The sequence below is a fragment of the Panthera onca genome, chromosome A2, assembly GCF_046562875.1.
Source record: "Panthera onca isolate mPanOnc1 chromosome A2, mPanOnc1 haplotype 2, whole genome shotgun sequence".
NCBI lineage: Eukaryota > Metazoa > Chordata > Mammalia > Carnivora > Felidae > Panthera > Panthera onca.
In genome coordinates, this window is record NC_138340.1 from 15,035,593 (window position 1) to 15,049,006 (window position 13,414).

Genomic DNA, 13,414 nt, shown 5'->3' on the forward strand with positions numbered 1-13,414 from the left:
CCTTTCAAGCAGGCCCTTCTAAAGATAGCAGCCTTGGGCCCGCCGTGACCGCCTTTTCGGCATAGATGCCAACCCCCATTTACATGGTGAGTTAGATTCTTCTGGTCTTCTTCCAAACTCAGAAGTTGGTCCTCACGACATTCCTATGAGAGAGACAACCAACTTGGTTGAGAGAAGGTAAACGAACCCCCGGGGTCACAGAGCTAGTAATGCCGGCTCGGGCCTCTCTGACCCTGAGTCTTGCCTTGTTCTACTTCGCGCAGCCTACAGAAGCCAGCTTGCCGGGGGTGTGGTGCTCAGAGTTCCGAGAACGTATCTGCGTTCAGCTTTCTGGCCGGTATTCCTTCCAGACCATTCCTGCACCCTGCCCTGCGAGACGCCCCCCCACCCCCCGCCCCCAGCCAGCCGTCTCCTCTTCTGGTTGGACCCGCCTCCCCTCGCCAATCTGAGTTGTCCAGTGGGACTGGCTCATCCTTGAAGCTGCCGTGGATGGTGGTGACCCTGTTCGGGCCTCCAGCTGATTCCTTTGCTGTCGGTGGAAGAAAAATGTCTCTCCTGGCCTTGACCTGCCTAATTCAGTGTAGTGAACGGTCACCGAGGGGCAGACACCATGTGTGGGGAACTGTAATTTGCTTTTCTTTTCTTCCTCCTCACTGTCTTCTACCTCCTTCATCTTGGGCAGACCACAGGCAGTCAGCCCAGCCACACCAAAGGGAAGGTGTTGCCTTCAGATGCTAGGTATAGGGGACACATTTCACTGTGGCTCCGTGTCTGAACATGACTCCGGGTTAGCCTGCTGCTCTTGTCCCAGCTGTGAAGGAAGGGAGGCTCCAGGGTGGGAGGAGGCAGGGAGCTGCCTCTTCCCAAGATTCGGCCCCCAGGAGTACCTCCCCCGTCCCAGCTGAGCTGGGCTGCTTGTTCCTCTCTTCTCTCCCCTTGTAAGTCTCAGGAGACCCTCAACAGGCCCAGAAGCTCCAGTTCCCAGGGAGTCCTCCTTGATTCTCTTTCAAGATGGATAGTCTCAAGTGGCACATTTTAGTGTCTTATTTAAGCGGCTCAGTTACTGTGATAGAATCACCATGAGAGATTCACAAAACCTCGTATTCCTACAGAGAAGGGAGATGTTGATTCACCAAGCACTGCTGACTGCCACCTTTATCAAAGCCTCATCTGAATCTTCAAAGAGCAACTCTTTTTTTTATTTTTAATGTTTGTTTTTGAGAGAGAGACAGATGGAGTGCGATCCGGGCAGGGGCAGGGAGGGAGGGAGACAGAATCCGAAGCAGGCTCCAGGCTCCAAGCTGTCGGCACAGAGCCCGACACGGGGCTCGAACCATGAACCGCGAGATCATGACCTGAGCCGAAGTCGGACGCTTAACCCACTGCGCCACCTAGGCACCCTAAAGAGCAACTCTTAATTGCATAAACAAACCCCTTTATTCCCATCCAGTGACTAGGAATGTAGATGTGCCCAGCGCTAAGGCTTTTACCCACTAAGCCCTTCCGCAGGAGAGCCCAGGGCATCTGCCCATCCACAGACTGAAGCCGAAGTGTTACCCAGCCGGAGGACAGTAATTGGGGCAGGGTGGGGCTGTCAGTCTGAGCCCAGCTTGACTCATCAGCAACTTCCAGGGTTTAATTATTTCAACTCCTGGTGATTAGAGAGCTAACTGCTTTTCCACTAACTCGTCCTACTTTGGTTTTGTTGGCTTGGAATAATACATGGAACCTGAGGTAGACCTGGCCTCCCACCCCCATCATTTTCCCCTGTGCCTAGGGGATGTTTCCCTTGGGAGGGGGCTACTCAGCTGTACCAGCCCTGATCCCCATCCCAGTGGAGTAGTAAAGACTTGGGGTTCCTGAGCACTGCCCCAGGGATGCCTGGCAACACACATCAAAACTGGGAGCAATCTCGGACCTTCTAACTCCCATCTCCTGTCTTCGATTTGTTAGTCATAACCCGAGACCAGGCTGTTTTAAGTAAGAACTTTGAAACTTTGAAAAAGATGGTTTCTACCAGAAACCTGGAGGAAAGGTAAGAATTGAGTGAGCTGGTGTGTCAGTCTGGGCTACCACTAGGTGGCGGTCCATCTAGTCTCTGCTCTGACACCATGTTGATGGGGGGTTAGGAAGCGTGGTTTAGCCTCTCCCAGCGGCTTCAGTTTTTCACTGAGGGAGCTGAGGAGAACATGTTTCATTCATAGACATTTCAGTGTGCTCATCACTTGCCACTTCCCGGTGGGATCTTTACTTTTCGATGTGGTTGCTCGTATTTGTCACTAATATTGAACCGGAAGCTTCAAGCCCTGAATTGGTGGAAGGAACCACTTGATCTCTGTTCCTCAGTGCTTAGTGCTGCTTGCGGGGGTCCCTGTTGGTGCCTGATGGACGGGGGACAAAGCAGACAGGCAAACTACAGAACTCATTTGAAGCTAGCTGTACTCTGAAAGTCTCCAGAAAGAACGGATAACTCTCCCAGAAACTTACGATGAACAGTTCAAAATGTGTTACTGTTCCCATCCCCACTCATAAGGAAGCTTCTGCAGGTTCAGAAATGAGCACACGTGCACACAGGGGAATGGGAGGGATTGGGGCCTGCTGCGGGACCACTTGACTGACTCCTGGAGGGGTGAGGCCCAGAGCTAGCCCTGCCCCACGAACCTGCTAAATCACTGTCCTCTGTCATGGTCCTGGCCTGACCTGGCTGTAAGACTCTATAGATTTGCAGGCTAGATGGATCACAAGGGAAACAATGGGCCAGTGTCTGAAATCCTGTCTCAGGTGCACATGGCCTCGATCTCACTCTACCCCAGTTAAATCAGGGATGTGCCAGGCAGGAGGAGCACAGTAGAGGTGATGAGTCAGGATGGGTGGAGATCTGGGTGGGGCAGCATTCCCAGGATTTTTATTAGTTTATTGGCTCAGCAAGCAATTTCCCAACTGCCCTGGAAGAGGGGCTGGGTCATACTTAGGAAGGATCTGAATTGGTTTTGGCAGTTGTAAACAGAGAAAGCACTTGGTTTTATGCCCCGAACCCTGAGCAAACACTCCCCTGCTGAAAGAATGTATTGTGATACCTCTGAGCGGGGAGCCAGGATTACTGCCTGTTGTGCTTTCCCTCTTTTTAAACTTTGCACTTAATAGAGAAGCGTTTTATTTAGGGCTCCTTTGGTCTGCATTCCTTGACTCCAGTGTTTGTGGTCTAACAATAAATCTCGAGACCAGAGCATCCATTCATTAGCTTGACTCATGTCAGGCTACAAGCCAGGCATGCCGAATTCCACCTTCAGGGAGAGTCCGGTGCAGCCTTGCAGATAAGGGCTGGGCTGCCTGGCTTGGAGTCTTAGCTCCCCCGTCCCTACTTGTGTGAGCTTGGACAAATTATATAACCTTTCTGGGACTCTGTTTCGTTTTCTCTAAAATGGGGTTGTAAATAGTAGGGTTGTTGTGAGAATTGATTGAGCTGGCGCATCTAACGTGCTAAGAGTCGTTTCTAGCACATAGTAAACATTCAAAAGAGCTGTTAAAGTTTTCCACCTTGTATAACAAGAGGCTTGGGCCATCTGAGGTCTCACCACATTCTCCCGTAGGTCAGACCCCACTTGTGAGGTTTTTGTTTCACTAACGGAGTTTGTTTTCAGAGGTGAGTTAAAATGCCTTTGGAGCGGCTGGACAGTGTGTCAGCCTCCCTCACGGATCACCGATCTCCGGTTGCTCTTTGTTCAGATGCACGTGGTCACCTGGCTGGCCTCTGCGGGCATTCGGCTTCTTGTCCTCTGACATGGTCGGCATCTCCGTCCACCTTTTCTAGGAAGTGTCCTTGTGCTAGGAGCACCCCTAGTGAGGAGGGGGGACCCTCAGTTCTCTTCCCCAGCCCTACCCTTCATCCTTTGTTAGAATATGGGGTCTTTGGCTTTTCTTCTTGTGTTACCTGAAGTTACTGTGCCCCAACGCCCGGCCCCCGACGATTCCCTTCCATTTTCCCAGCTTCCTCCCCAGAGTCACTCCGGGGGCCTTGGCACCATCCAGATGCGGGAGCTTTGCATGGTCTCATGAGCCCCTAAACCTTCCTCTCTGCCTGACTACCAGCTATGCTGAAAGTACAATGTGTTAAAAAAAAAAAACAAAACAACAACTTGTAAAATAGGAAAAATTCCCACTTTATTTATTTATTTATTTTTAATTAAAAATTTTTTTTTAACCTTTATTTTTGAGACAGAGAGAGACAGAGCATGAATGGGGGAGGGTCAGAGAGAGGGAGACACAGAATCTGAAACAGGCTCTGGGCTCTGAGATGGCAGCACAGAGCCCGATGCGGGGCTCGAACTCACGGGCTGTGAGATCATGACCTGAGCTGAAGTCAGACGCTTAACTGACTGAGCCACCCAGGTGCCCCAAAAAATTCCCACTTTAATGTCAAAAAAAACCACAAAAAAACAGTGGGGCGTGGTCTTACGGGTAGATGAATTTAGCCAGTTGGACCCAGGAGGTTCTGTAAATCAGCCCTTGGGGGAGTAGAAGAGGGAATGCATCAATCCCTAAGTAATTATTAGTCATACCCAGGAGGGCGTGGCCCACTGCAGTCAGGGAAAGGGACACATTTTAAGCATAAGCACTTCCTAACTAGATTTGTCTATTTAGCTCTATAGAGATGTGTTTTTAAACACTTAAAAGATAGATCTTGATATTGATGAGTGTGTAAATTAGAAGCAGCTTTTGTGTGCTGGCTGTGCAAAATTACTAAGTTGGTCCTTGGTAACTTGATTATTTTACCTTAAGTGAGCTGCTTTTTGTGGCTCAGTGCCTGAGTCCAGCAGAGGCAGTGAGGGAATAGCAAGGTTGCTGTGGCAGTAATGAAGTTTCTCTTGGGGATTTTAAATTAGGGCTCTGCTGGCTCATAGTGGTAAGGGAAGACTGTATATTTAGAGAAACAGAGTTATTATATAGTGACACCTTCTGATTGTTTTAGGGGTCGTCCTTACACCTATATGAGAATGGTCTAGACAAAAGGGATGTTTAAATACATTAGGTGAGATTTTTAGCATTATGCAGATGGGGTAGGCACAGCCCTGAGCCTTCATGTGGGTTTTGCTTTGCTTGGAACCCCCCTGCATGTCTGTACCCTGACCCACTTTTGCTCACCTTCTGGTTTGAGGTCCTCGGCACTGGTTGACATCCTCCCCAGCCCTACTCCTGCTCTTTGCTCCCTATCATGAAGCTCCCTGACTTTGTGAAATTGCCAGCTTAGGGCCTGCATCCACCTTGCTCAGTCTCTCCGTCTCCAGTGCTAGCATAGAGCTGGTACCTTCTAGATGGATGAGTGCGTGGACCAGAAAGTTTCAATACATGATTTTGTAGAGACCGTACTGACTGAAACAGCTGGTTTGTTACTTTTCTGGACCCTCTTCGTTACAGCAAAGTGATTATTGGAATGGTTACTTATCTCACAGATGTATATAATGTATTGAGGGTTTGTTTTTTATTAAGCCAAAACCCTCAAAAATTTCCCATTAAATACTTTTGCATAATAGGGTGCCTGGCTGGCTCAGTCGGTGGAGCATGAGACTCTTGATCTCAGTGTTGTGAGTTCAAGCCCTGTGTTGGGTGTAGATATTGCTGAAAAAGAAAATCTTAAAAAAAAAAAATTAAAAAAATTTTATTTAGAGAGAATGCATGTATGCTTGTGCAAGCGGGGAAGGAACAAAGAGAGAGGTAGAGAGAGGATCTCAAGCAGGCTCTGAGCTGTCAGCACAGAGCCTGACATAAGGCTTGATCCCATGAACCACGAGATCATGATCTGAGCGAAAATCAAAAGCCAGATGCTTAACTGTCTGAGCCATCCAGGTGCCTTCCCCCTCAAAATACTTTTTTTTTTTTTTAAGTTTATTAATTTACTTTGAGAGAGACAACAAGAGGGCTCTTTGTGCTGATAGCACAGAGCCCGACGCAGGGCTCAAACTCACAAACCGTGAGATCATGACCTGAGCTGAAGTCAGATACTTAACCGACTGAGCCACCCAGGCGCCCCCCAAAATACTTTTGAATAATGCTTAGGGCAACAAATGTTGATGCTTGTTTATTCTTTGTTGAGGTAATTGGGCATAAGATTCAAGAGGCCAAAATGGAAAAGTTTTTTCTCTTGAAAAATAGCAAATAAAGTAAAAGGGCTATTCTAATATTTAATCAGCTGGCAGTCTTTCTCTCTCATTTCATTTTCCTGCCTTTCAGTACAGTGATAATCTAGTTTGTGATATAATTGGCATACCATCATACATATCTTCTAAATCATTCAAGGAAGGTCATGGTACTTAACGTTGTGGTTTTTGTTTTGAGAGTTTGGTGGTACATTTAAAAAACAGAAAAAGAAATTTTCTTTAATGTTTATTTTTGAGAGAGAAAGTCAGAGCAGGACCAGGGAGGGGGCAGAGAGAGAGGGATACACAGAATCCAAAGCAGGCTCCAGGCTCCGAGCTGTGAGCACAGAGCCCGACACAGGGCTCGAACCCACGAGCTGTGAGATCATGACCTGAGCTGAAGTTGGACGTTTAACCGACTGAGCCACCCAGGCGCCCCTCGTGGTGGATTTTAAATGAAAACTCGGGATGGTGTATGTGATGTGACCCCTCCATGGCCAGACTGCTTGACTCTAGGCCTCCTGGCCTCCTGGGCCTGTCCGAGAAGAGCATTCTACTGTCAAGATAAGAGAGTTAATTATTACTGGCCAAGGTTCACTTTACTATTGTTCTCTCGTGTCTCTTTGGATAAAGATGGCTTCTGTTAGAAGTCGGGGGGGACCCCCGTCACACACACTGACAGATCCAGGGCACCGTGCCAGTCTGGCTCATTGGGTGTGTCTGGAGGCTAGAAAAGTGGCAGGTGCCATCCTCTCCTCACTTCAGTGACTTTTCTTGTACAGCCGCTGGCCCGTCCAACATTCCATAAGGAAACTGGAACAAAGCCGTGTGCCTCTGCTCTTTGTTTCTGAAAAGACTCACGCGGCTTTTCTCTTGCCCTTCTATGTAGTTCAGCCAACGCTACTCCTGAATTTGAAGGCCGGGGAGGTGATGACCTTGGCACGGAGATTGCTAACACCCTCTACCGGATATTTAACAATAAGAGCAGCGTTGACCTGAAGTCCCTCTGCATCAGTCCCCGGGAGCACTGCTGGATTCTCTATGTGGACGTGCTGGTATGTATCATGTTGCCGAGACGGCCACACTCTCTGCTTTTGCTGGAGACTGGTTGGCCTACTTTCCTTCTGGTGCTTTTGCCCTCTTCAAGTGGATGCTTTCAACTTCCAGGGTGAGATTAGATGGAAAAAGAATGATGTCCTGTAAAGTTTTATTTTTGTCATTTTGTAAAACTTTATTATTTATTTATTAATTTATTTTGAGAGAGAGAGCGTGCACGTGCATGCAAGTGGGGAGAGACAGAGAGAGAGGGAGAGAGAATCTCAAGCGGGTTCCGTGATGCCAGCACAGAGCCTGACACGGGGCTCAAACCCCCAAACCATGAGACCGTGACTTGAACCGAGGTCAAGAGTCGGACGCTTAACCGAGTGAGCTACCCAGGCACCCCTGTATTGAGTTTTTTAAATTAAATACAACATATGTATTGTATATATAATACCATCCTACAGTGAAATCATAGTCATATCATGGTAGCACCTAAAATTATCCCCCGAGCTCATCAGGGAAGAAATAAAAAACAAGAGATGCTTTCTAGATGCCATCAGGTAGAAGTTATAGGCAGAAGTTAGACAAGTTGGCGTACTCTTGTACGTGGAATGGGGATGAACTCTTTCTATGCATTTCATTTAGCCCTTACGACTCTTTAGCGAGCGGGCGCTATTGCCCCATTTACAGGTGAGGGAACGAAGGTTCAGGGAGGCGGAGTGACCTAGCGCAAGAGGTCTCAGCTCGTGAGTAGTGGTGTTGGCACTCAAAGCTGGGTCTCTAATGCCTGTGCCTGCTGTTGACCTCACCAAGCCCTCCTTCCTTGAAAGCACCATGGAACCCACCGTCGGTGTGTTCCTCACTTCCCAGGGGAGGACCCTGAGACCCTGCAGCCTTCTCCCCCAAGTCCACTCCTACAGGAGCCTCTCTAGGCCAATCTCCCATTTCCTTGCTGATGTTTTCCCAAATGCTCCTCGCCTGGTTTTGGCCCCTGGACGGTGTGATTAATTGTGCCACGTGCTTATTCGTGTAAGGCAGGCTCTCTTTGGGTCTGTTTATTCCTTTTAGTAAAATTTCATGAACCTTGAGATGAGTGGCTACATCTTCCCCTTCAGATTGAGGTCACAAGGCTAGGCCGTCAGCCAAACAGATTCTTTCATGAATCTAGAGATAAAGCAGATTCCGTGGACTGAGAGGGAACTTCTTGATGAGGAAGAGCCTGGCTGTCTCCAGATGTTGGCCCTGCATGAAACAGGGCGGGGCTTTCTGGATACTTTTAAATTAATTTGATAATGGGTGGAGCACAACTAGTCAAAAGGTAACAGTGGTTACCATTGTCCCGCAGGTTAGGGGTGTTCTGGACGCTGACGCTAATGGGTGAAAATAATGAAATGACAAGTCCGTTTGCTTTTCCTCATGTCCGATAAGCGGGATGTACCTTTTAGTGTGATTCCTACTAAGCAAGTACTTTTGCAGGTGCTGGATGTGATGAGGCGGGAGCCGGCAGCCTCCAGTCCTCACTGATAAGGGGCGGGCTTCACAGCCGCCTGGGGAGGTGCAGCCCCATGGTACGAACTGTAAGGTTCCACCCTGTGTCTGAGGAACATTCTCTCTTTTCCTTCCTCCCCAAGAAGCTAAAGGCAGGAGTGTTGTGGTGCATTGCACCTGTCCGTTGGCGATCCTGCTTTTGCTCCTCGTCAGAATTTGTCCGCACTTGTGATTTTTATAGGAGGCTGGCCCGGTGAGGGGTCCTGATCCACTTTATGATTTCGTCCAGAGACCTGTTCTCTGAGTGAAGGCTTGTGCAAGATGGATGAATATCGGATGTTGTCTCAGCTTAGAACCGGCGCCCTCTTCCACGGGGCGGGGGTGGGGGTGGGGTGGGGGGAATATATGGTTAGCAGGTGCCTCAGTGGCACACCGTGTCCCTGTCACCTGCAGACCTTTCCTTTTAAGACTCCTCGCGTTTGGATTTCTTCTCTCCTGTTTTTTCTCCAGGCTCTGTCTTATTTTGGAAATAAGACATGATCTTTTGAAATGTTGTCATCCTCAGAAAAGTTTTGAATGAATTAGGAAAGCAGTTTTTGAAATTCTGTTATTGAGGTAGATCCGTTTTTGTCATTCATGTAATTCGCATCTGTGGAGGCTTCCACTTCTGTGAAAGCAAATGTTTGCTTTCAGCCTTGATGGGAATGTGCCTCGTGCGTGCGAGGCACGCGTGGGTTTTTGTTTTATCTTTTACATCTAAAAATACGCGGAATGCATCGAGTCCATGTTTGAAGCAAGATGGTGGGAATCCAGTCTTGTCACTGGAATTGCAAAAGTGAGTGAATCTCGATGTATTTTTACCAACCGGTCCGGATAGTCCTCAGGCAGAGCCCATCTTTCAACCAAATATTCGCTGGGCAACTTTCCATGTTTTTATGCTTTTAGTGTAGGTGCCTTTACTTGAAACCTGTTACAGTCAGACCAACCACCTATTTCCAGTATTATTCTTTTTACCTCCATTGGGGTATTTTATGAGACTAGAAATGTAACTTCCTGGACGCTTCCCTCTTCTTTCCGCTTCGCACTCCTTCAGTGGCCTGGTTGTGACTCCGAGTGGGAGAACTGTCAGGACTCTGTCACATTGACAGTGTACAGGCGACCTTTGGTGGGGAGACCGTCACAAGGCTGTCTTGTGATGAGCCCCGGGAGTGGGGATGAGAGGCTGGCACGTGGTCCGTGGCACTGGGCATGGGCAAGGCAGGGGGAGCGGGGGAGCGACCGCAGCACCTGGCAGCTGGCTATGTGTGGTGCCGGGAGGTGCTGAGCCCGGGGGTCTGAGAGGATGGTTGAGGGGAAGTCCAGGAGGAGCAGGTGTCTTGTGGGGAGACACGTTTTATACTTGGGCGTCCTAGCAGTATTACGGTTTTGGAGGTTTGCCTTGTGAAAAGAAACCCCTCTGGCTCAATCAGTTAAGTGTCTGATTTCAGCTCAGGTCACGATCTCACTGTTTATGAGTTCAAGCCCCGGGTCGGGCTCTGTGCTGACAGCTCGGAGCCTGGAGCCTGCTTCTGATTCTGTCTCCCTCTCTCTCTGCCCCTCCCATGCGCTCGCTCTCTCTCTCTCTCTCTCTCTCTCTAAACAGTGAATAAATAAACATTAAAAAAAGAAAAGACATCAAAAAGAAACCCCTCATTCCCAGAAGGCCAACAGCATAAGTTGTGCTCTTCCCCTAAAAGAAGAGTTCTGGAACCTGTGCACCTGACAGGGGAAGGTGTGTTTGTGACCAGGTGTATCCTCTTCTTCTCCACTTCTGCTTCCCCACCTCTGTTATAGGAGGGATTTTCGCCCTGGAGCCGGGACCACGGCCCAGGCTCTCTGTAACGCTAGACGTCCCGCACCTCCCGTTCTCTCCTAGCTTGCCTGGGCCTGTTCAGACACCGGGTCGGGCCGCTTTGGGTCTTCATATCGCGCCCACTCTCCCCTGCCTCCTGGCTGTACCACTGTGTTTGGCAGAAAGGTTCTTGCTGGGCCGCAGCCGCTTGGCTTCCGAGAGAGGAAGGTAGGGCCTTCAAGCCCCTGTTATGTGCCAGGAATGGTAAGGATGCGATCTCATTTAATCCTCACGGTCACCCAGTAGAGAAGCGTGGCTTTGCTTTCCTGACGGGGAAACTGAATCCCGGAAGGTATGTGGCCAGCAAGCTGCGGAGAAGAGTGTCAGCCTCGCAGCGCCCCATCTGGCTTACCCCATCGTGTGGCACAGCCTGAGGAGCCTGGGCAGGCGGACCTGAGGCCTGGAGTGGGCTCATCCCTTGTATCCATGGAGGAGGGCGGGCTGATTGGTAACTGCCCTTTGGGGGGCCCTCGGCAGATAGGGTTTAGCGTTCTGCCCTCTTGATTTCATCTCTTGCCGATAAGCCAGAAAGTTGAAAATCAGAGTCTGTATCAGGCCACTGTGCACGAGTGAGAGGGCTTCTGTGTCCCCACTTGCCAAGTAAGGGTGGGTGATGGGCTCTCCAGGGTCCTTTCCGACTGGGGGGCTCCGTGGCTGCTGGAGCACTTTCTCTGCGTAAAGTAGATGCTGTGGAAGAGTGGCGTGTGAAATGGTGGCCTTCAGCCCAGGCTGATCCTCAGGGCCACCTCAAGACTAAAGTACACATGCCAGGGTCTCACCCCGCATTTTTCTTTTTTCTTTAAAAAAAAAAAAAATTTTTTTTTTTTTTTTTAAGTTTGTTCATCCACTTTGAGAGAGAGCGTGAGCTGGGGAGGGGCAGAGAGAGAAAGAGAGAATCCCAAGCAGGCTCCACACGGCCAGCACGGAGCCCCACGCAGGACTCGATCCCATGAACCGTGAGATCATGATCTGAGCAGAAATCAAGAGTCGGCTGCTTAACCGACTGAGCCACCCAGGCGCCCCGGCTCCTTCCGCCTTGGTGACAACTCTGTGACATAGTTGTGATTTTTGCCCTTCATGAGGCGCGGAGCGCTGAGGTAGCTCCCGGCTGCCCGGTGAGCATGGGGATCCTAGCAGACAGTCTGACTCAGGAGTCCAGATGGAGCTCTTCGCTGTGCGGCAGTGTGTCTGAACCAGCGTAGAGAAGGGCTAGTCGCGTGCTAGGCGAGCAGGCTGCTGTGACAAAGCCAGGCAGTAGTACGGGCTGGCGGGGTGGAGTGGGGAGTCAGGGGAGGTCATATTTTAATAAGCAGTAATTATGCAGTGTCGTGGGAAGGGTGCTGTCTGCACTTGAGGTTCGAGCTTAAAGGGAAGTTAGAGATTTGCCCTGGGCACGAATGCAGCGTGTGAAGGAAACGCGCCAGATTCTGAGTCGGGTTCGGAAGGCCCCGGGCTTGGGACCCGCCTGCCTTTGGTTAAGTAGCCACCAGGCTCCGCAATCAGGAGCCATTTGGGACAAAATGCAGGTGATCATTTCCTCCTTGAGTGCAGACCCAACTGGCTGGGGGGCCAGTTAGAGGAGATCCACTGCAAGCCAGGGCCTGAGTGGTGGCCCCACAGCTGATGCCAGCAGCGACCTCAGCCGTGGGGCCCAGGCCAGCACGGCCTCCAGGTGCTTCTTGCAGTTAGGGTGACGCCTGGAGTGTCAGCCAGGAGAGCAACCGCCTGTTCTTTTCTTTATTTTGTAAATGCTCGGTCAGTATTTCTTAGGAACCAGTGTCCTTTACTTAGGATAATACTTAGAGTAAGAAATGACCCTTGCTTTTTCTTCCCACCTCACTCCCTGCCTCCCTTAGCTGCTGGAATGTGGCGGGAATTTGTTCGACACCATCTCCATTGCTGTAAAGGCTGCTCTCTTCAATACAAGGTGAGTCTTCCTGGAAACAGCCCCGTGGGCCTGCGGAGAACCCCAGCCGACACTTGTGATGAAGACTCAGGACACTTCTACCAAAGTTTCCAGGGGAAGGTGACAAGGGGTTTAGCATGAAAAATGGTGGCCTTTAATGGTAAGCTCCGGATTTCACAAGATAAAACTAAATACATGCATATATTTCTGTATTTTTTTTTTATGTTATTATTTTCATAAGTAACCATGTCCCATGTAGAAAAATGTTAGAAAACCACAGAGAAGCAAATGGAGTGAAAACCACCCAGAGGTCGACTGTCCAAATACTGTTACTGGGCACAGAACTTCGGGGGCGTGGGTTTCACCTGTTGTGCAGTCTGCTACATCCCCACCACTACTGGCAATGCCTGACACAGAGTGGGTGCTCACATATTCCCCGATCGGACACAAGAATGTTCTAAACGCAGGGCGGCAGCCTGCATTTGGCTTTAAGAGCAGGAAGTGGTTACGCCACTGTGGTTAGGCTCCCCGGCCAGATGTGCAGCAAGGGACGAGGCACTCAGCCTTCTTGGAGTTGGCATTCCCTCTAACCGTTTGATCCTGTAGCCTTCTCCCTTTCTACGTGCCAGCTTCTTTGAGGACGGTTTGCAGCATTCAAAAATAAATACATGGGTGGTGACGTTCATGCCACGAGAGAGCTTACATTGAGGGAGTGGAGGACCGTGGGGTTTAGAAAATGAGGGTTAGAGACTTCTAGGGTTATCGTCTAAGGGGTTAATTGGATAAGTAGGCAAGGGTATTATTCTAGAATGTTCATCACAGCCTCTTTGTAATGGTGACAAGTTGGGAACAACCGGAGTGTCCCAACATAGGGGATCGAAATCCTGCACAGCAGCCTCTTTAGAAGTTTGTTAATCCAGAAACCCAGTCATTAAACACAGACCTCTCATCTTG

The 13,414-nt window shown here is 49.6% G+C and overlaps 1 protein-coding gene across 1 annotated transcript in view; it reads left to right on the forward strand.

Annotated features, from left to right (window-relative positions):
- The window catches only part of EXOSC7 (exosome component 7), a 36,693-nt gene that overhangs the window by 13,876 nt on the left and 9,403 nt on the right, over window positions 1-13,414 (forward strand). Inside the window, exons 4-5 of the mRNA XM_060630797.3 lie at window positions 7,024-7,189; window positions 12,411-12,481. Of these exons, the coding sequence (XP_060486780.2) occupies window positions 7,024-7,189; window positions 12,411-12,481 (237 nt within the window). The remainder of the gene's footprint in view (window positions 1-7,023; window positions 7,190-12,410; window positions 12,482-13,414) is intronic.